Source organism: Emydura macquarii, unplaced genomic scaffold (genome assembly GCF_026122565.2).
Source record: "Emydura macquarii macquarii isolate MOO-44397 ecotype Brisbane River unplaced genomic scaffold, CSIRO-AGI_Emac_v2 contig_1713, whole genome shotgun sequence".
NCBI classification, from domain to species: Eukaryota; Metazoa; Chordata; order Testudines; family Chelidae; genus Emydura; species Emydura macquarii.
In genome coordinates, this window is record NW_027131850.1 from 104,013 (window position 1) to 125,418 (window position 21,406).

General features: G+C 44.1%; 1 protein-coding gene across 2 annotated transcripts in view; it reads left to right on the forward strand.

The window, feature by feature from the left end:
- The window catches only part of RPS6KA5 (ribosomal protein S6 kinase A5), a 168,259-nt gene that overhangs the window by 26,534 nt on the left and 120,319 nt on the right, over nucleotides 1-21,406 (forward strand). For both annotated transcript variants that reach the window (XM_067556314.1, XM_067556315.1), the window contains exons 3-5: nucleotides 1,436-1,654; nucleotides 4,891-5,006; nucleotides 14,656-14,763. In XM_067556314.1, the coding sequence (XP_067412415.1) occupies nucleotides 1,436-1,654; nucleotides 4,891-5,006; nucleotides 14,656-14,763 (443 nt within the window). The remainder of the gene's footprint in view (nucleotides 1-1,435; nucleotides 1,655-4,890; nucleotides 5,007-14,655; nucleotides 14,764-21,406) is intronic.

Consider the following 21,406-nt stretch of genomic DNA (forward strand, 5'->3'; position numbering starts at 1 on the left):
CTAAAGAAAGTTATCTGCTGTAACTATGGTTCTTCCAGCTGTGATGCAGATGTGTATTCTATATGAGGCAATGCTGCCCTGACTCCCCTCAATTGTTTTACACCAAATACCCAGAGACTAAACTTCGATGCTGAGAAGATGGAGAGTGGGTTGTGGAATCCAAGTCTGCATCACATATCAAATAACCACAGTTAGTAATAATTTCTTCTTCAAGTAAATGCAAACTTGTATTCCATTTAGGTCACTCACAAGCAGTACCCACAGGAGGTGGGGCTCGGAGTCTATTTAAAAAAGAACTGCAGGATCACCTTCCCAAAGTATACATCTGCTCTGGATGCCATAAGAATGACACAATATTTTGTAAAAGTCTGTATCCAATATTGAGGTATCATTAAGAAAGCTATTGGCATAGCTTGTGCTCTCGTAGAATGAGCCTGTACCATTGGGAGGGGACAGCTGCAGCTATTTCGTATGCAATTTTGATACAGGACATTATCCACTTGGAGAGCGTCTGTGAAGAGATTTCTTGTTCCTTTATACAGTCTGCATGCAATATAAACAGACAAGGTGAAGCCCAAAAGGATTTAGTCTTATCCAGATAGAAGGCTAGACATCGTCTAAAATCTAAAGTGTGGAGGCACTAATTCTCTGGGGATGAATGCAGCCCAGGCAAAAGTACAGGCAAATATATAGCGTGGTTGAAATCAACATATATTCTACTGATTGTCAAGCAATGAGAAACAATCTTTCCTTAGAAAAATAACTAAAGACACAAATGCAAAACAAGATTAAAATCTATTAAAATGAAAATTGGAATTCAGCTAAAAATGCACAGAACCACCATTTTAAATTTGTTTTTCAGTAGTTAAATAAAACTACTTGTTCAAAGAAAACCTTGACAGAATTTTTAACTGTGGCCAGAACAATGTATTTATTCCCTTTCCTTGTTCTCTTAAAAAGCTGAACCATTTTGGCTGAAATGTTCAGAAATATTTAGCCTGAGACAGGCCAGCTGGCTGGGAAAATTTAATCACAGATGGTTAAAGTTTGGCACTGTTATTAGCAAGTGAAAACAAATGTTATAATGTCATGTAAGGGGCAACCTTACGGTGCTATCAGCCCCACCTGAAATAGGGGAAGGCTTGAGTCTTTTTTCTGATATACTTGTTTTCTGCTGGTATAATTCTACTTACTTGAAAGGTGTTATGTAATGGAAGGCAGAATCTGGCCCAAAACATTTTCGCATTTATTCAGTTTTTAATGTGGGGCTGAAGAAACCTATCAAAGTGCTTTGCAAGAAACCGCACAGAAAATGGTTTGCTTTTTAAAAACATATTTTTGTAGAGTATATGTATATTTGACCAGATGATCAATTTAATCACCTGCTATTTCTTGTTGATTTATTGTACATTTCAATTTCCTTTCTCCCCATAAGCGTATGGAAAAGTTTTTCTAGTGAGGAAAGTAAGTGGCCATGATACTGGAAAGCTGTATGCCATGAAAGTATTGAAGAAAGCCACAATAATTCAAAAAGCCAAAACAACTGAGCACACAAGGACAGAACGACAAGTACTGGAACATATTAGGCAATCACCATTTTTGGTCACATTACACTATGCTTTTCAGACAGACACAAAACTTCATCTAATTTTAGGTAAGTGGTTATCATTTTTAAAGTATATGATGATTATTATTTCCTATTTAATATTCTGTTGTCTTTCTTCCTTCCCCTTTTGTGTGAGTTCATCTATAAGGCCTGATTCAGTATGTGAACGCTGAGCACACTTGCCACATTGGGTCACAAAGGTGACTTAGGCAGAGTAATGCCTATCTTCCTCTGGTTCGTGCATTGCAGTGGTACTTAGGCACCCAGGACTTAGTGTGGGGCAACAGTCTGTATGTGCACAGGCAGAAACATTGGTGCCTAGGGAACTTTTACCACAAAAATTTACTCATCAAGTGAGTTTAGGTGCCTACAAGGTTTGGTGGCAGCTAAGCAGGGTTTTGTGAATCTCAGACTTCGTGGTTTTTGTATTTCAGCTTCAATACTCTGCTCACGTGTTTTTTGTTTGTTTTTTGTTTTTATCAGTGTCTCCCCTGTGCCATAATTCTTTATGGCCGTGAGAAACCTGAGAAGACAGGTACAAATAATGGAAATACATTTTCTTGAACATTTAAGGAATTTTGACTCACTTCTTGATTTGACCATGATTGCATTTCATCTATTTGCTTTTCTTCAAAATTTCAAGCAAACTGATTTTGTTTCCTTGAATATTCGGGAAGGAACTTTTATTTGTGTGAATATGATATAATCATATGAATGAATATATTCACTTTGCATTAAGGAGCCATCGCTGACCATGTTCCTCTTCACTGGCTCTGGATACTAGAATTAAAGACCAATGAACTGTTCAAAATTTAAAATTGAAGGAAACTAGATCCACTGCTGCATCACTGGGTCACAAAAACAGCCTGCTCCTTCCTCTTGAACACCATGTTTCAGATGTGATGTGAAGATTGAGTGTCTTTTGGCCAATAAATGAGGATCTGTTCCTTCTTTTATGAACGTTTGGAGGCTTATTACATTGGACAAGTGGGTCATAGAAATAGTGTTTTGAAAAAAAAAAAAAAAAAAAAAAAAGGGGCTTTGCCGTTCATTTTGAAAAATTGCCCCCTTTCACTTCCCTCTACCCTTCTTATTTCAGAGGACCTACTCACAATGCTATTCTACTTTCAGAAGTATGGAAACTGGTCCTGACAGGGGCTCTTCAGGATGTACCCAAACATTTGTGAAGTCGGGGGTTTTATTTAAGATATTTCCTGGCACAGAAAAAAGATGAGGGTTTTTGTACAATTTTAGATATAAGAAAATAGAACGATACATTCAGATATTCTGTCTTCATGTGTGAACCCTGAGCACCCATAATTCCCTTGCTTACAACTATGGGTTGGTTTGCGACTCTCAATTTAAAGGACACATTTTCATATTTCTGTCCTTCAGAGTCATTAGCAATATCCTTGTTTTTATATTAGTACATAGCATTTCTTGTATAAAGTCTTCCCATTAGGCCTGAGCGCAGCGCTAAAGTACATTTCTGTGGTAGTGGAACATCTGAGAAAGTAGGGTATTGTTTTTGACCTATATTTGGCCACTTGGTTGCTAAAGGCAACTACACACAAAGATCTGTTACTTCATAGCAGTTTTACAACCACCTCTTCTTTTGGATCTGGGTCTATTTCAGAACTCCAAGAAATCAAATCTTTACCCAACCCAGAGAATTCTTTTCATAGGCTGTGTATTGAACTGAGTAGGAGCGAAAGCTTTTCTCTCAATAGGTTTCTGAAAATAGAGCAGTTCTATTTTGGAAAAGCCAAACCTGTCAAACTCAGAAAGTGGTCTTTCTGGGTCCCATGAGTTTGTTGGCAGCTGCCACTTACATAACTCTGTTTGCTTGCCTCAAGATGAGGCTGAGGCAGCACTGGATGTCTCAAGTTTTACATATCTGGTCTAGACAGCCTTCAGATGTTTGTCATTTTTCCTCAAGATGTTCTCAATTTATTGATGTGGTTGATGGACAAATCAGATGTCCTCAGGGACATCCTTTTCAATCCCCCTTCACCGTTGGTCTTGATATCTTCAGATACATTGCACAATGGATGGGGAATGCATTTGAGTCATTTTACAATTCAGGACCACTGGGCTTCTGAGGAAAAGAGTTTGCTTATAAATGTGTTGGAGTTGAGAACCATTCATTTGATCTTTCCTTCCCCAAGCAATGAACAATACAACCACTGTGTGTTACATCAACAAGAAAGGGGGTGCTCGTTCTTCACAGTTATGTGCTGAAGAAGTCAGACTGGTGCATTCTTCAGTCTGCCCAGTGCCCATGCCTGTAGCAGGGAAGAGCATTATGTTGGCAGAATGTCACAGCAGGGACAGTTCTCAGATGCATGATAAGAGTTCTAACCTATTATTTAAGTAGAATTAAGTTTTTTGTTTTTTATGCTAAGAATTGGAGTCCGGTTACAAGTAACCTTCATTTTTCCCCCTCATCTTTACTAGGTCAGATGATTTTGGTAGGGCAGTCTTTTGATTTCTGTCATTGTATCAGGTCATCTCTATGATAATTACTGTTCACTATTCTCCAAGAGTGGTGGTGGGGTTCTGAAGATAGTTTTAGGAAGGCAGAAACAGCTTTATGAAACATTTATCTTTGGTTGATTTTTCCAGATACCTACAGAGCTATATTTCCTCTCTCTAGCCTCTATTGTCTTGAGTCCTTCTCTGGCAAATATCTGGAAAATTGGGGGGAGGGAAGGAGTGTTCTTATATAGATACCCTGGAACCCAAAGAGGTCCTTCAAGGCACTAGGAGCTAGAGCCACAAAAGAACATAAGCCTTTAACTACCACAAAGTTAACTGAAGATTCTGCCCCTTTGTTCTTCTTCCATTTTTTGTAAGTGTGCACAAATGTGATGTTTGTAGTTCATATGCCATATTCCTTTTCTAAGCCTCTTGGTAAATAAATGAAAGACTGACTCTTTAAAAATAAAATTCTTTGTAATTTACATTACATGTGAGATAACTAGGTTTTTACTATTACTGAGCTGCTGTGTGAAAAATCTACCTAAGGGAAACTTTTATTTTTGTCCTCCGATTTGAAACTTTATAAATTTTCTCATATTCCTTCCTCAAGGGATTTCAAGTGGTGCATGTATATGTATAAAAAGCTGTGTATGTATATATAAAATATTATTAAAATACAATAAAGGCATCTAGTCCAGAACATTTGTTTTTTTCAAGAAATACTAATATACATGTGAAAAGTAATTTTAAAAAAAGATTTAAAAATAAAGTGAAATTACTGTATTATCTGCTTTACTTTATAGACTATATAAATGGAGGAGAACTTTTTACTCACCTTTCTCAAAGAGAGAGGTTTACAGAAAATGAGGTGCAGATATACATCGGAGAAATTGTACTGGCTCTTGAACACCTGCACAAGGTAAGGCAATTTTTTCCATTAATGCTTTCCTGTGAGCTACGTCTTCATGATTATATTGAAAAATAAAAAGGACTTAATTTTTTTTATTAAAAAATTTAAAGCATAATTATGTATACCAATATTAATTATTTTGTGAATTTTGAATAATTTTGTGAATTATAAATACTTGTTCCTTTATTAGGGATTCACCCTACAGGTGCAGGTGATATCTTCTACTCTTCCAAACCCAAACTACCTAAATCTCCCCTATTCTAATTACATCTGATGATCTGGGTGTTCTAAGTGACCGAGGTGCTGGCTTCCAGAGGGCTCAGTTTATAGCTACGAACAGTGCCCTGTCACAGAGCCTATAATTCTAGACATCCAAGTTTGAAAATTTTGATATTAGTGCACAGTACATATGTTCATGGTTTTAAGTAAAACAGCCCGCTTGCTCTTTCCAACAGAGAGGCTGTAATGAAAATGTTTGCATTTTCAGCTCTTTATTTTGGCTGTGATAGAGGACAAGATTGTAGTTCTTGTTCGAGGAGTGTCCACTTTAGGTGTTGGCATGTTGTTGATCGGAGATTTTTGCTATTAGTGCTCCTCTGGGTCACCCATGCAATGTAGTGGTCTTGCAGCACCATTGGCACCCTTTTTGGCACACATGGCCCGGCCCCCCTCAGTTCCTTCTTAACCGTCTGCGATCAAAGACATAGCCTCTAGCAGTTCCTCACAGTTGGTCCAAAATATCCTTATAGACATTTAGTCAGTTTTCCCCTCAGTTTTAACTTAGTTTACCCTAGTTATCTGTTTAAAAAAAAAGTTATACTTGCCCTTAGGCTACTTAGTTTTTACCTTACCAATACAGACATCTTGTGGGCTTGCCCAGTTTCAAATGCTACTCCTTACGCAGGGACGCAATGCTAGCGTCTGATGGGCATGCTGAATGCATGAGATACCTGAGAGAGGGTCATATATCACAGAAATGTCCCCACTACAAAAATTTAAAGTCTAGAGCCAGATAGGACAGAGACTTCCAATTGAAGCTAATTCTAATGGAGAGATCTCTTAGACCTGCTTCTCACCGTGGTCAGGAAAAACCCAGTCTCGCAACACAAGGCCAGCAGGAAAAGCCATTTAACTTCACCTGGAACTGAGCACAAGAAAAGAAAATCACTGTCCCTGGTGCTAAATGACCGAGTACCAAAGAGGCTACTGGTTCCTTGGGTACACTAAAGACCCCTCTCACTCTGGTATGGAGCAAAAAGATAAATTGGGGCACCTCCACCAGCACACGGCACAGCCTCAGCCAACGGTCCACAAAACGTCGAAAACGTGCTTGACATTGGCACCATCAGAAATATCGGTGCCAACCAGAGTCTTGGCACCGCCAACTGCCGAATCACACATCCTGGCACCGACGACCTCTTCTGAACCGAGATGATCCCGGCAGTGGTATCGGCATCAGCACCGTAGAAACATACAGAGAAGCGCAGACACTATGAGCAGGAGGAGGAATTTCTAACATCCTCCCCTATATCTCCACTGTATGGCACAGATACATCTCCTGCACATTTTTCTCAGGGTGAGCCCATCTCCCCTATATCTTTCTCAAATGATGAGGACTACGATGGGGAATAGGCAACATTCTCTTCCAGCTGTCCTCTCCTAAGGGGCAGGTTGTCAGATGGCATCCACACTCCAAAATGCTGCCACACCAATGGCTTGGTCCACCTGTGCCTTACCATATGCAGTGGTCAAGATGGGACGTGGTCCTTTTTATTCTGCTTCCTTCATCAGACCATCCACCTCTTGTAGGTGTAGATCCAGATCACCACACAAGTCCGCCCCAACAGCAACTGAGCCTGAGCCATCAGAGATTATGGAGGGGAGCATACAAGGGAAACAACATTACCCCCTCACAATTCATCCTCCTCCCTGGATGAGGCCATAGTCCCTCCACCGCCCACCACCGCTAATGACATTCAACAATTTCAGGACTTATTCAAAAGAGTGGCCGACAGTTTAGAGATCCTATTCCAAGAAGTAGCTGAGTCACATCATAAGCTCCTAAAAATTTACAAACCTTTGGCCTCTTCGAAAATCGCCCTACCTATGGATGACGGCCTGATGGAGCCTGCCAATGACATCTGGCAAATACTGGTTACCATCTCTCCCACCTGTAAATGAGCCGACAAAAAATATTATGTCTCTGCCAAGGGCACAGACTACCTTTTCACCCGCCCACCACTGAACTCCCTTGTTGTAGAAGCTGCCAACCAGAGGAATAAACAGCAATACCACAAGTCCACACCTCAAGACAAGGAGGATAAGAGACTTGACTTACTTGGGAGAAAGGTATATACTTCTGCACCCCTGCAATTGAGAATTGCAAATTATGCAGCACTGCTAGCGAATTATGACCACAACAACTATGGGAAATTATCAGAATTTATTGAACATATCCCAGAGAACAAGAGAGAACAATTTCAGTCCATGATAAAGGTGGGTTGATTGGTCGCAAGGATGGCTCTACAAGCCTCCCCCGATACATGCCTATACAGCCACCCGGACAGTGGAAACAGCAGTGCTCATGTATAGAGCTTCGTGTCTACATTCAGCAGCTCTGCTCAGGCAACTCCAGACCACTATCAGGGACCTCCCATTCAATAAGAAAATGTTGTTTGTGGAGAAGACCGATGACGTGATGCACACCATGAAGGATTCTTGTGCCACGTGCTGCATCCTGGGCATCTACACACCTACTGCAAGAAGAAAGCCTTTTAGATATCAGCCATACAATTCCCGGTACCAATACCATCCACAACACAGGAGATACGATTCGTCACATAGCAGACAATGAAATCAACAATGTAGGCAATCGAATCAGCAGCTATCAACATCCACGCTGCCCCCTCCAAACCTCAGTTTTGAGGTTTAGGTTGAGGGTCTGCCCGACCTCCCCCAGCTTCCAGAACCACAGAAAAACACCATCCTCTTCAACCATTGTCTTACGCCCTTTCTGTCCATCTTTGGTGAACATCACGACAGACAAATGGGTCTTGGAGATAGCGTATCCAGATCTGACAATCTCGCCACACCTACCCCCCACCCGCCTTTCCCATCCTTCTTCAGGGACCCATCTCACGAGCACCTATTGAGACAAGAAGTCGAACATTTACTACAAAAAGGTGCTATAGAACATGTTCCCTCCCAACACAGGGGCAGCGGTTTTTACTCCCTGTATTTCCTGACTCAGAAGAAGAATGGAGGTTGAAACCAATCTTAGATCTTAGAAAGCTGAACAAATGCATAAAAGTACAAAGATTCAGGATGGTCACTTTGTCTATCATAATTCCGGCACTGGAACAGGGGGACTGGTTTGCAGCCCTTGACCTCCAAGATGCGTATGTTTCTATTCATCCCGCTCACAAAAGATTCCTCAGGTTCACTGTAGGAACCAATCATTATTAATACACAGTGCTACCCTTCGGCCTTTCCACCACCATAAGAGTTTTCTCCAAGATACTTGCTTTTGTCATCGCACACCTACGCAGGAAAGGAGTCACCATATTCCCCTACCTGGATGATTGCTTGATAAAGGCACACAGCCAGTTTCAGGCCAGGCAGGCGGTACAAATTACAATTTCACTTTTTCGAAAGCTTGGGTTGATGATGAACATCAAGAAATCCACCATAAAACCCATATAACAAATAGACGTTATAGGGGCACACCTAGATTCCCGTACAGCCAGAGCATCCCTACCGAGACAGATTTGACACTATAGTGAGCCTGTGAGCTGCAGTACAAAACAGCCCGACCATAACTGTTTGCCCTTGCCTTCAAATGTTAGGACATATAGCGGCAAGTACCTTTGTAGTACAACATGCATGGCTTCATGTACGGGCCCTGCAACTATGGCTCTCAACAATGTACAAACCTCACAGACATTCACTACACAAGAGAGTAGCAATGTTGGAACTAGATCAAACAATTGCTGACTTGGTTGGCACATTCCTGCAATCTAACATTGGGCATTCTATTCACACAGTAAACACCCTTGATTATGATAACCATGGATGCATCCCTCATAGGCTGGGGAGCACACTTACAGGAACACATGGTCCAGGGGAAATGGTCTGCAAATGAAATGACATTACATTTAAATCTATTGGAGTTATGCGCAGTTCACAATGCTTGCTTCCATTTCCTACCCATGATAGCGAACAAATCCATAAAAATGACAGACAACATCGTGTGCATGTTTTTCATCAATTGACCAGGAGGATCAAGATCCAACTCCCTTTGCACAGAAGTGATAAAATTATGGAATGGGTGTATACACCATAATATCAACATTTCAGCGACTTACCTACCTACCTGGAATCCACAACACCACCGCAGATATCCTCAACAGGAGATTCCCCACCCACCATGAGTGGGAGCTGCCCAGCAGAGTCCTGGAAGACATTTTTCAACAATAGAGTCACCCCACAATAGACCTGTTTGCCACGACCTACAACTGCAAATGCCCCCACTTTTGCTCAAGAGCAGGGCTAGGAAAGGGGTCGAGAGGAGAGACATTCCTCTTTAGTTGCAGTAGTGAGCTCATTTACGCATTTCCACCCATCCCTCTAATAAACAAAATAAGACAGGACAAAGCGAGGGTAATAATGATAGCCCCAACCTGGCCCAGACAAATATGGTTCACTTACCTGATGCAGATGTCAACCCATACACCAATCTCTCTGCCTCTCCTCAAGGATCTATTCTACCAGCACAAGGGATGCATCCTTCACCCAGATCTGAGGAAATTACATCTAACAGCCTGGTTCCTAACTGGTTCCAACAAGAGGAACTAGAATGTTCAGAACCCGTTCAATACATATTACTAAACAGCAGAAAACCCTCTACCAGAAAGACCTACCTCCAAAAATGGCGCAGATTCACAGCGTGGTGTCAACAGAGGCAGATCACAGTCATATCTGTGCCAATCTCAGCCATACTTGAATACTTTCTGACCCTAAAGAAAACAGGGTTATCAATTAGTTGTCTTAAAGTACATCTAGCATCTCTTGCAACCTTTCACAACCACATTGATGATAATACAGTCTTCACACATCCAATCGTGAAATACTTTGTCTGGCATTCTGAGCTTATACCCAGACATTCGTCATTCCACACCATCATGGGACCTCAACCTAGTTTTAAGAACCATCACAAAATCGCTATTTTGAAATACTAGCCACCTGCTCCCTAATCCCTGCTCCTGTCGATGAAAGTATCATTCTTGTGGCTATAACATCGGTAAGACATGTAGGGGAAATCAGAGCACTCATGGTTCATCCACCGTACATGATACTCCACAAGGACAAAGTGAGTCTTAGGCCTCACCCAAAATTTGTTCCTAAGGTCACGTCACCTTCCCACCTCAATCAACCTATGCATTTACCCATCTTTTATCCAAAACCACACTCCAGCCCACAGGAGACAGTCTCACATCTAAGGTGTAGAAAAATAACTATTTTGTCTGGATAGAACAAAGCTGTTTAGAACATCACCCAAACTATTTAGATCAATTGTGGATCATTGCAAAGGAAAAGTCATAACCACAGAGAGGCTCTCAAAATGGATTTCAAGCTGCTTCCATACATGCTACGAACAAACACATATCTTACCACTGCAGATGATTAGAACACACTCCACAAGGGCTGTATCCACGTCCACAGCCTTCCTAAACAACACACCATAGTAGAAATCTGCAAAGTAGCCACCTGGTCCTCAGCCAACACTTTTACTAAACTCTATGCGATTGACCAAGCATTACTGTCAGATGTGGCCGTTGGTCTTTCAGTACTCTCCTCTATACAACCTCTCAACTCCGAAGTCCCATCAGCCATCTAGGCTACTGCTTGACAGTTACCTAAAGTGGAACACCCATAGGGACACTACTTGAATAGCAAGAAGAGAGGGTTACTCACCTTGTGCAGTAACTGAGGTTCTTCGAGATGTGTGTCCCTGTGGATGCTCAACTACCGGCCCTCCTCACCTCTACTTCGGAGCCACATTGTAGTCCTCCACGATAGAGAAGGAATTGAGGGGTGCTAGGTCGTGTGCACTGAAAAGGGCGTCGTGAGACCCCTACGGCACATGCACGACCCAGACGAGTACTGCTAGCAAAAATCTCTGATCAACAATGCAAGGACATGCTAACACCTAAAATGAAGCACCCAAAGGGGGACACATCTCAAAGAACCTCAGTTACTACACAAGGTGAGTAACCCTCTTTTTTTTTTTTTTTTTTGTACATACACTGTTTAGTGTCATAGAGTTTAAGATGAGAAGGGATCATGAGGTCATTTAGTCTGCCGTCCTATACATCACAGTCCACCATCACCCAACAACCGAAATTAGACCACAGTATTACAGCTGAAAGGAGACTAGACTATTCTGTGCCACAGGAAGAAGATAGGAGGGACCAAGGTATACTCACTGCTTGAGGCCCTTGCAATGGTATGGAAGTGATTTATGCAAGCAGGTGACCCGCATTCACACATTGGCAGTAATCTTGGATTTTTTACTTCCTTTGCAATCTGACCTGGGGGAAGATTCCTTCCCAACCCCATATAGAGCGATCAGTTAGACCCTGAACTTGTGAACAGGAACCAGCCAGCCAAGTACCTGAGAGAGAGAGAATGTTCATTGCCTTCACGAGGTCCTGGCTCATCCTGCTCAATGTCCCATCTTCAGCTGTGGCCATCTCTGATGCTTCAGCAGAAGATTTAAAAACAAAAAAAACCAAACACCCCTCCCCCCCCGGGGAATACATGGCGTGTGTGTGGGAATCCCTGCAGGTTGTGTGCTGAAACCCTGACGCATGAGCTTTAGGAATGTAAGACGTAGTAATACTAATGGCTCAGCCTCTGCTAAATTGTTCTTTTAATGATGCAAAGAGAGTGGATATTTATGTTAACAAAACTGCCTTGCAGCCCTGTGTAGCATAATTGGCTTTTATATTGTATTTATGAAATCGTACACAATCTGCAGAAGACCAGCCAGGAGCCTGTATTTTTATTAATATAAAGGCTGATGGTTCCATTATTAAGGTTGAATTCAGTTTTACACTTAAAAGAAGGGATTTATCCATTTTCTTATGTATGAAGAATACAGTGCATACACCACTAAATTACAACACTTACTTAGTACAGAATATTGTTTCTGATAATCTACAAGTAAGTCAGTTAATTAGTTTACAGGTTAAAATTAATTTTAAAATGGGTCCCTTAAGAATCTTAGCTGGTTTTTTTTGGTTCCTGAATGGTCTTAATTATGGAGTAACATACTCTTGAGACCTCCTATATAGTTAAATGTTGAAATCTCATACATTTCTTACATTTGAAGATATTTATTTAGAGTATGTCATTTCTTGTTTATTTTTCATAACTGAAGGATTTTTCTTCAGCAGAGGCTGAAAAACAATATTCTTCTACAGATAATTCATGAAGATCTGTGTCACAGTTACCTACTTAGCTGCCCCTTCAACCCCTCTATAGCCTCCCCAAGTGCACTGCCCTCATATATGACGGGCCTCCTGCCTTCTCATCTGTCTAGGTGGAATCTCACACTTCTCCTATTTGTAGACTAGGTCCCTAGTCTACATCCCTTGTGTACATCCCTGTTTACTCAGCAGACCCAATTTACCAAGCCCTGCAGATCTTTCCTTCAGGGCTGTGACTAGCAGTTAATACATAGTGACCAAATTTCCTTCTGCAAAAGAAGGTATTGCTTATCTTTAACAGTAGGAACACTGCTCTGCATAAGAGAGAGGATTTGAGCCCATTAAACAGACCAAATGCCTGTCTAGACTACCATTCTCCTGATGGTAGCTAGATAGCACAACTTAGTCAGACCCTCCCACAGAATCTGTCTTTTGTTTCAGATGTAAGCAGCCCCTGACAACTCAAACCTCTTTCTCCCTAGAGAGTCAGTTTAACTGTTTTGTGTCCTTTTAATCTTTAGGTTCCAGCCTTGTCAGAACAGCAGTGTAGCTCTTGGCTGGAGCCTGTCACTGGAATATTTACGGATGATTGCTCAGCCTTCTCATGCTGTGTTTGTCAGGAGGTAGCTTATTTTCATCCATTGTCTAGTGTTCCTGACTGTTTTTTGAACACCGTAGTATTAAAATGAACTTTCAGCTCCCAATAACCCAATATAGCTACCCAGTACCTATTTCATACAACAATCAAACAATCATATAAAACATACAGTATTCATAGATTAGTACAGATTAGTCCTGTGTCCTCTTTCAAAATGGTTGCCATCTCTTACTGTTCTCGGTGGGTGTGAAGCTGCAGGTTACTATCAGAAAGATGCTCTCTTTCAAATGTCTACTGCCATTTAGTGAGGATGAAGCCAAGCTGCCCTCAGGGAGGATCGTGGCTATTGATGACAGAGCCACCATTCTTCCTGAGGGCAGATCTACTTCGTGCTCATTGGGGATTGTGTGAAGTAATTGCCATTTTGAAACAAGGTATCTTTGCTAATAGTAACTTGTAGCTTCACACCCATTGAAAACAGTAAAAGATGGCTGTCATTTTGAGAGGGAAAGTCTTGGTGGAATTCTCTGTAAAAGAACATTAATTTTCAGTCTCTGCTGAAGAAAAATAAATAGCAAAACATTACTATTAATACTAAACACTTATTTTCAAGTGTTGTTCTTTGTACTGGATCACTCAACAGGAAGGTCGCAAGGGGAAAATGTGTGCTGTGCAAGGTAACTTGTGGCACAGGATAGAGAAGGGAAACTGGTGTAAATAAAAGTAGGGGAATGTGGTGGTCAGGAGATGAGGGAAGGGGAACTAGCCAATACTCTGGATGCTTTGTGTTGCTTCTCAATGGATGAAGCACTCAGAGCATATTGGTCAATGTAGCCTAAAAGCCAGAATCATTAGATTTCATGGTAATGTTGTCTCTAGCTTTTTTGTTTAATGATCATGTACAAAATTCTTAATTAAAAAAAAAAAAAAAAAAAATTCCCAGACTAAAAACTGTTAAACTTAAGTGAAGTTTGAGAACATAGCAGTAATTTTAAGGGTAAAAATAAAAAGGATGCTGTAATGATCCCAAAAAGAACTATTACAAGCCAAGGAAATTCAGAGTTAAAATTAAATTTAAAAGTAATCCAGACATGTTAAAATATGGTAATGCACAGTTAAGCATCCAAACAACCATTATTCTGCCCTATTATGATACCATGAGCAAAAAAATAAAAATAAAATCTCTCTTAAAAATCAGTTTAACATAATCCGGAACTGCAAACCTATTATGGACTAATCATGTTTGTATGTTATGATGTCACTACAGGACGGAGTTGAGGTTTGCGTTCCATACTTTGTATTTTCATACCTTAACAAGTTTAGATTTCTTATAAATTTAATCTTAAATCTGAATTTCCTGGGTTTGTGGTGCTTGTTTTTGGGATAATTACAACATTATTTGTAATGTTTTACCCTTAAATTACTAATAAATTTAGTTAAGGTTGAGAGAGTTTAACATTGTTTTCTCTGGAAATCACTTTTGCTAGATCCAAATTTAGAAACATACTTTAAAGTATCTGTTAGTATTTCTAAATCAGTGTTGTTGTACTGTTTTTGTGTTTGTTTGCAGTTGGGGATTATATATCGAGATATCAAACTTGAGAATATTCTACTTGATTCTAATGGTCATGTGGTGCTGACAGACTTTGGCCTGAGTAAGGAGTTTCTTACAGATGAAGTGAGTATTTGAATATTCATTGATTGCAGACAGAATCCAGAAACAGTTCAGTTCTGTGCTCTGTCTTGTGGAGAGCAGAAAATGCGTATTTGAGGGGTGAATTTGCTTCCCAGGATTTACTTCCACTGGTAAACTGAGACTGTAGAGGGGGACACATCTCAAAGAATTTCAGTTACTGCACAAGGTGAGTAACCTCCTCTTTTCTTGTCCATTCACCACTCCTCTAAACGGACAAGACTGCTTTGCTCTGCTAGAGGCTCATAACTCTTAAGTTCTAGAAGAGATATTTATCCATCTGCAGAACCAAACTGCTGATGATCTGGTGATAATGCCTTAGCTCCCAAAACTACATCTTTCTCAATGCTGATTCCATAGATCAATGTGACTCACCAGTACACTTTGCCAGATGAAACACTAGGGTAGAAAATTTGCACTACTAATGTTCCAAACACATTTGATCTACATCAGAGTGATGCTAAGAATTCTTACTACTATAGAACTAGAATTTCTTGTATGACAACTCTGGGAAAAGAAATCAAAATATTCTTTTCCCCTTCTGCTGTACTATTTAAAAAATCATGGTAGAGAGAGAGATTCAGAATACTCAGTCATGTGATCCTGATTTCCTCCACCAAACCTTAGATTGCAAGGCAGCCCAGTGTGAAGAATTCCCTTCCTGCTATGCAGAAAAGATCCACCAGATGTAGGACAATCTTTCAGGGACAGAAGATACCGATCTGGAACAGAACATTGACCATCTATTTTCTCTGACAGAGTTTTGACCACTTGCACTGCTGCAGTCACTAGAAGCTATAAGAAATCCAGGCCATCATATGTGAAACATGCTTTTGTCCTTCAATGGTTAGTGAAAACCAGGCAAGAAAAACTTGGATTACTTCTGAGCAAAATCAACTCCCTCCTCCTCCTTCCTTCTCATGGTTACCTGGTACTCTGGGAATAGTTACAAATGGCTATTCCTTGTCTTCCAAGCATGGAGGCTTCTCCCCTTCCCAACCACCTATTTAAAACTTAAAAACAAAAATGAAAAATACCTCTTTCTAGCTTTGCAATGTAGTTCCAACTGGTGGGGTTGCAGAACTGATTGCCTCTCTAGCTGTCCATTGTCTTGCCTCTGCTTGAAGAAGCAGGATGTTCCTTTGAAACACTCCCCTTTCTTACTCAAGGCAGATGCTATTTTCCATTGTGTTTTATGCGGGTTTTGTGTTTGTTTTTTCCTCCTCCCCCACTCTCCTGCTGTGCCCCTCTCCTAGGGAGAGGATTTTTGAGAACCAGTGTCTGTAGGAAAGCAGTATTTGAACAGAAAACATGGCAGTGTAGCAGGCCATCCTGAGATCATAGTGGCTATACTCATGGCCCAGCTACACAATAATGCACCGTCTCCCTTATCATATTGCTGTAAAGCCTGAAGTTGTTTGGGGCAGAAATTCAGCAGCAAGAGGTAGTTTTGCAGAATCTCCAAACCAGTATATTGCCACTGAGTGCTCCAGGCCAAAGCAAAAGATGGCAGCAAAACCTTAGTCTAATGGCAGCAATGTGGCAGGCAAGCGTTAAGCTTCTTGGGGTGGAAATTCAGCAGCAGGATGCCACATCTGTCTTGGAAGGCAAGAAGCCAGAGGTGGTTCTTCAAGTGCTTGCTCATGTCAATTCCATTCACGGTGTGTGTGCGCCTCCGTGCACGGTTACTAGAATTTTTTCCCCCTCAGCAGTACCCATAGGGCCGGCTCCAGCGCTCCCTGGAGTCCCGTGCACATGCCATGGTATATGAGGCATCGCCGGCCTTACGCCCCTTCAAGGATGCAGGAGCAAGTCCCCTGCTCTGCAGTTCCTGGTTGGCCCAAGGCCAGTGGCTGGCGCAATGGCTTTATTGGAGACCGTGGGAGATCGTAGTGGCCCCAGGCCCTCTCTCATACAGGCCCTCTAATGCAGGGGTGGCCAACGAGTCAGAGACAAAAAGCCAAAAAATAGCTATAGATACCGCAAAGAGCCCATTCGTCTCTTATCCTCCACTGAGAACTCCCGCTGCTCCGTCAATTTCAGCGGCAGCTTGTCAATTTCACTTTGGCGCCCCATACAATGCGCAGAGCAAAGAGCCGAATACTTGCGAGTGGCATTTATATGAGCAAAGAGCCACATGCGGCTCACGAGCTGCGGGTTGGCCACCCCGGCTCTAACGTGTAATCAGTGCCAGTGGCCCCGGAGAGGGCGCACGAGTTGGTGTCGGAGGAGGACTCGGACCCCCAGGAGGGGACGTCATCAGTGGCTCCCCATCAGCAGGAGGGGTTGCCACTGCCCTCAGTGCCAGCTCTGTCTTCATCGTGTTCCCCAGACGAGGCAGTTGCGTTGGGGCCATCTGTCCTCTTTGATAATTTTCGGGCCCACCAAGAGCTCCTTCAGAGGGTGGCATTGAATTTGAGTTTGGAGGCAGAAGAGCTTAAGGAGGCCTCGGACAGCCTCTTTGATGTTCTGGCAACAGTGGCGCTGACCTGGGTCATCCTACCCGTACATGACGGGGTGCTCAAGGTGGTGAAATCCCTGTGGGAGACGCCATCGTCTGTAGCCCCGACATCAAAAAGGGCAGAGAAAAAGTACTATGTGCCTGCCAAGGGATTTGAATATCTGTTCACTCACCCCTCCTCGGGTTCCCTGGTAGTGACGGCTGCCAATGAGCGCAATAGGCAGGGCCAGCCTAGGACGACTCCCAAAAACAAAGACGAAAAAACTGAACCTTTTTGGGAGAAAAATGTATTAGACGGCAAGCCTGCAGTTTTGCATTGCTAATCAGCAAGCGTTCCTGCGCAGGCACAGTTACAATCCTTGGGACTCCCTCAAGCGTTTTGCCACCATCCTCAAGAAAGGTAATACGGTGGCTAGAGCGGCCTTGCAGGAGGCTTCCGATGTGGCAGACTCAGCCAGGAGTACCATGGCTTTGGCAATTTGCATGCATTGGTGCTCATGGCTGCAGTCTTCCGGGCTGTCACAGGAGGTGCAGCAGTCCATTCAGGAGCTCCCTTTTGGCTGGGTGCCCTTTTCTCAGACCAGACTGACACTAAGCTGCACGGTCTGAAGGATTCGAGGGCTATGCTGCATTCCTTGGCCTTTATACATTTCAGACCTCGTGGCGCCAGTTCCACTCGCAGCAGCAGAGATGTCAGCCTCCTTGTTTCACCCCCCCTACAGATTTTCGCCATTCCTTTTGAGGGTGCGCCCGAGGACGGTATTCCAGTCTCCAGACAGGATCCTCCCTCCTCTCTGTTCCTCAACCGTCTTGCCCCTTTCCTGTCTGAATGGGCCAAGATAACTGGACTGTTGGGTCCTTGGCATAATTTCAGCAGGATATGTCTTGCAGTTTTCTTCCCTCCCCTCCTCAGAATCCCCCCTCCCTATCCCTCTTCAGGGACCTCTCATATAAGCAACTTCTTGTGCAGGAGGTGGAGAACCTTATCAGCTTAGGGGCTGTAGAGGAGGTACCGACAGACTTGAAAGGGAACGGATTTTACTCATGGTACTTCCTTATTCTCGAGACGAAAGGGGGCTGAGGCCCACTCTAGACGTGCATCGTCTCAACAAATATCTCAAGAAACTGAAGTTCTGCATGGTCTAGCCTCCATCATTCCCTCGCTGGATCTAGGAGACTGGTATGCCACCCTACACCTAAAGGTGAAATACTTCCACATTGTGATTTTTTTTTTTTACGGCCACAGGCGATTTCTCTGTTTTGTCATGGGCTGCTCCCACTATCAATTTACATTACCCTTTAACCTCTCGTCTGCCCCAAGAGTGTTTACAAAATGTGTGGCAGTGCACCTAAGATGCCAGGGCGTGCAAATTTACCCATACCTAGATGACGGGCTGATCAAGGGCAGATCTCAGTCCCGGAACAGTCTGGTTTCCACATGTACCACCTGTTGCAGTCTGGGTCTGTTGATTTCTATTAGTTTATTAACATTAACACCAGTAAATTGGGGACTCCACTCAGGCTAGTGCATTTCTGCCCTGGCCTCACTTTGAAGCCCCATCACGATAGCCAGAGCTTGTCTACAGCTGTAGGGCCATATGGCGGCATGCAAATATGTAGTATGGCTTGCATGCCTAGGGCTCAATCACTCCAGTCTTGGCTGGCTTTGGTGTACGCCCCGAGCAGGCATACATTGGACCAAGTGGTCACAGTCCCTCCCCCATGTCCTGTCCTCACTAGATTGGTGGCAGGATCCCCACTCGGTGCTGCGGGGCCTGCCATTTGAGGAGCTAGCCCCCTTGGTCACATTGGTTTCGGATGCCTCGGACATGGGGGTAGGGGCCCATTCAGCTTAAACCACAGCATGCAAGGAGCTCGGTCACAGAGGAACAAGACGTGAACATAAACATGAGGGAGCTACGGGCGATACGTCTGGCCTGTGGTGTGTTCTTTCCTTTTGGGGCAGATAAGGTGGTGCGAGTGCTGACATAGAACACCACGGCCATGTACTATATCAACAGGCATTGGGGGGCCCGCTGCTTGGCCCTTTGTAGGGATGCGTTTTTTCTGTGGAACCTGGCAGTGAGCCACAACTTATAGCCCCAGACCTGCCGGTCTTCAGGGACAACATAGCAGACTGCCTCAGCAGGTCCTTTTTACCCCACCACGACTGGTCGTTCCACCGGAGGGTGGCTGCTATGATCGTCTAGAGATGGGGCTCTCCCCGAGTGGACTTGTTTGTGTCCAGTTGGAACAAGAAGTGCCTGCAGTTCTGTTCTCTTCACGGCCTTGAGGAGGGGTCACTATCTGACACCGTTCTCTTACAGTGGAAAGGGGTTCTGATGTATGCATTTCCGCCTATTCTGCTGCTGCATAGAGTCCTCTGAAAAATCAAGAGGGACAGAGCAAACATCATCCTGGTTGTGCCGACATGGTCCCACCAGCATTGATTCAGCACACTGCTGGAACTGTCAATCAGCCCTCCGCTGGAATTTCCTCAGTGGGACGATCATCTCTCCCAGGACCAGGGCCGCTTGCTGCACCTGGATCTGGAATCTCTGCATCTCATGGCATGGAGACTCCATGGCTGAACCCGGAGGAACGGGCCTGTTCGTTGCAGGTTCATCAGATTCTGCTGAATAGCAGAAAATCTTCTTCTAGGATGGTGTACCTGGCCAAGTGGAAGCAGTTCACCTGCTGGGCAGCATCCCATGGAATTCCACCCAAATGGTCGTCAATCTGGGCAATTTTGCTTATTGCACCTTAAACTACAAGGCCTGGCTATGGCTTTGTTGAAGGATCACCTGGTGGCCATCTTGGCCTTTCACCCTCCACTAGATGAGAAATCATTTTTTTCCCATGCCATGATAGTTAGGTTCCTGAAAGGTGTAGAGAGGCTTTACCCTCATGTTTGAGCTAGGTACCTCCTTGCGATTTGAACCTAGTCCTGTCTTGGCTCATGGGTCCCTTCTTTGGGCCCTTGGCTACCTGTCATTGCTATTGCTCTCCTGGAAGGTATCCTTCCTGGTGGCAATTACTTCGGTGAGACGAGTCTCTCAGATTAGGGCGCTTACCTCAGAGCCAGCAAACAAAACTTCTATCTTTGAGTGATTGCTCATATGCATTCCAATGTAGGTGTGTGCGCGCCCCGTGCACAGATTCCCGGAACTTTTTCCCTAGCAAGCCCCGCATGGCCAGCCTAGGCGCCCCTTGGAGTGCTGCGCTCATATCGCGGTATAAAGAGCGCTGCTGGCTCCGCGTGTCCCCAGTTCCTTCTTTCCGCCTGTGACGGTTGCTGGAACTATCGCCTCTTGCTGCGTGCAAGTAGCTCATTCCCTAGTTATTTACTGGTTTCAAGTTTGTTGTTATATAGTTGTTATAGAGTTAGTTTAGTGTAGTTATAGTGTTAAGTTAGAACCCCGGACGGGGTTCCTTCTACGGGAGTCATGCCGGGCTCCACAGGCTTTAAGAACTGTGTCTTGTGCACTAAAGCCTTTCCTATCAGTGACCCGCATGACCGCTGTCTCTGGTGCCTTGGAGAAGAACACCGTCGAGACAAATGCAGAATCTGCAAGTCCTTTAAGCCTCGCACTCAAAAGGAGCGGGACGCGAGGCTAAAGGCGATTCTTATGGAGTCGGCGCTCCGTCCAGCCTCTGAGCTGTCCCGGTCTCCGTCGGCACCGAGTGTGTCGTCAGTGCGGAGCGCCCCCCCCACCGGCACCACTTTCGGCACCGCAGCGGGTCTCGAAGGGGCTGAAGAAGTCGGCACGGCCCCTGGCCGCACCGGAGGTCTCCCCCCGGCCCTCGCAGGGCGGCGGGAGTATGGAGACGCCCCAGCCAAGGGCCGTAGAGTCTACTCCGGCACCGGAGTCTCCGCGCGGGTTGCCTCCCCCGACTCCTGGGGGTGGGGGAGTGCACCCGCAAGGACCATCGACACCGGAGGTGTTTACTGCGGCACGAGCCCTCATGGCCATGCCTATGCCTCCGTCCCCCCCTCGGCCGAGGGAGAAGGGACCTGCGTCTCGAGGCAAACCCACGCTGGGTGGTCTCGGTGGTTGGAGACGTTCCCAATCCAAGTCTCCTTCCAGACGGTCACGGAGGGTGGAGAGCGTCGGCTCCCCTCCGAGCTCCGACTCTCGGTCGTCGAGTGACTCGGCACCGTGGCAC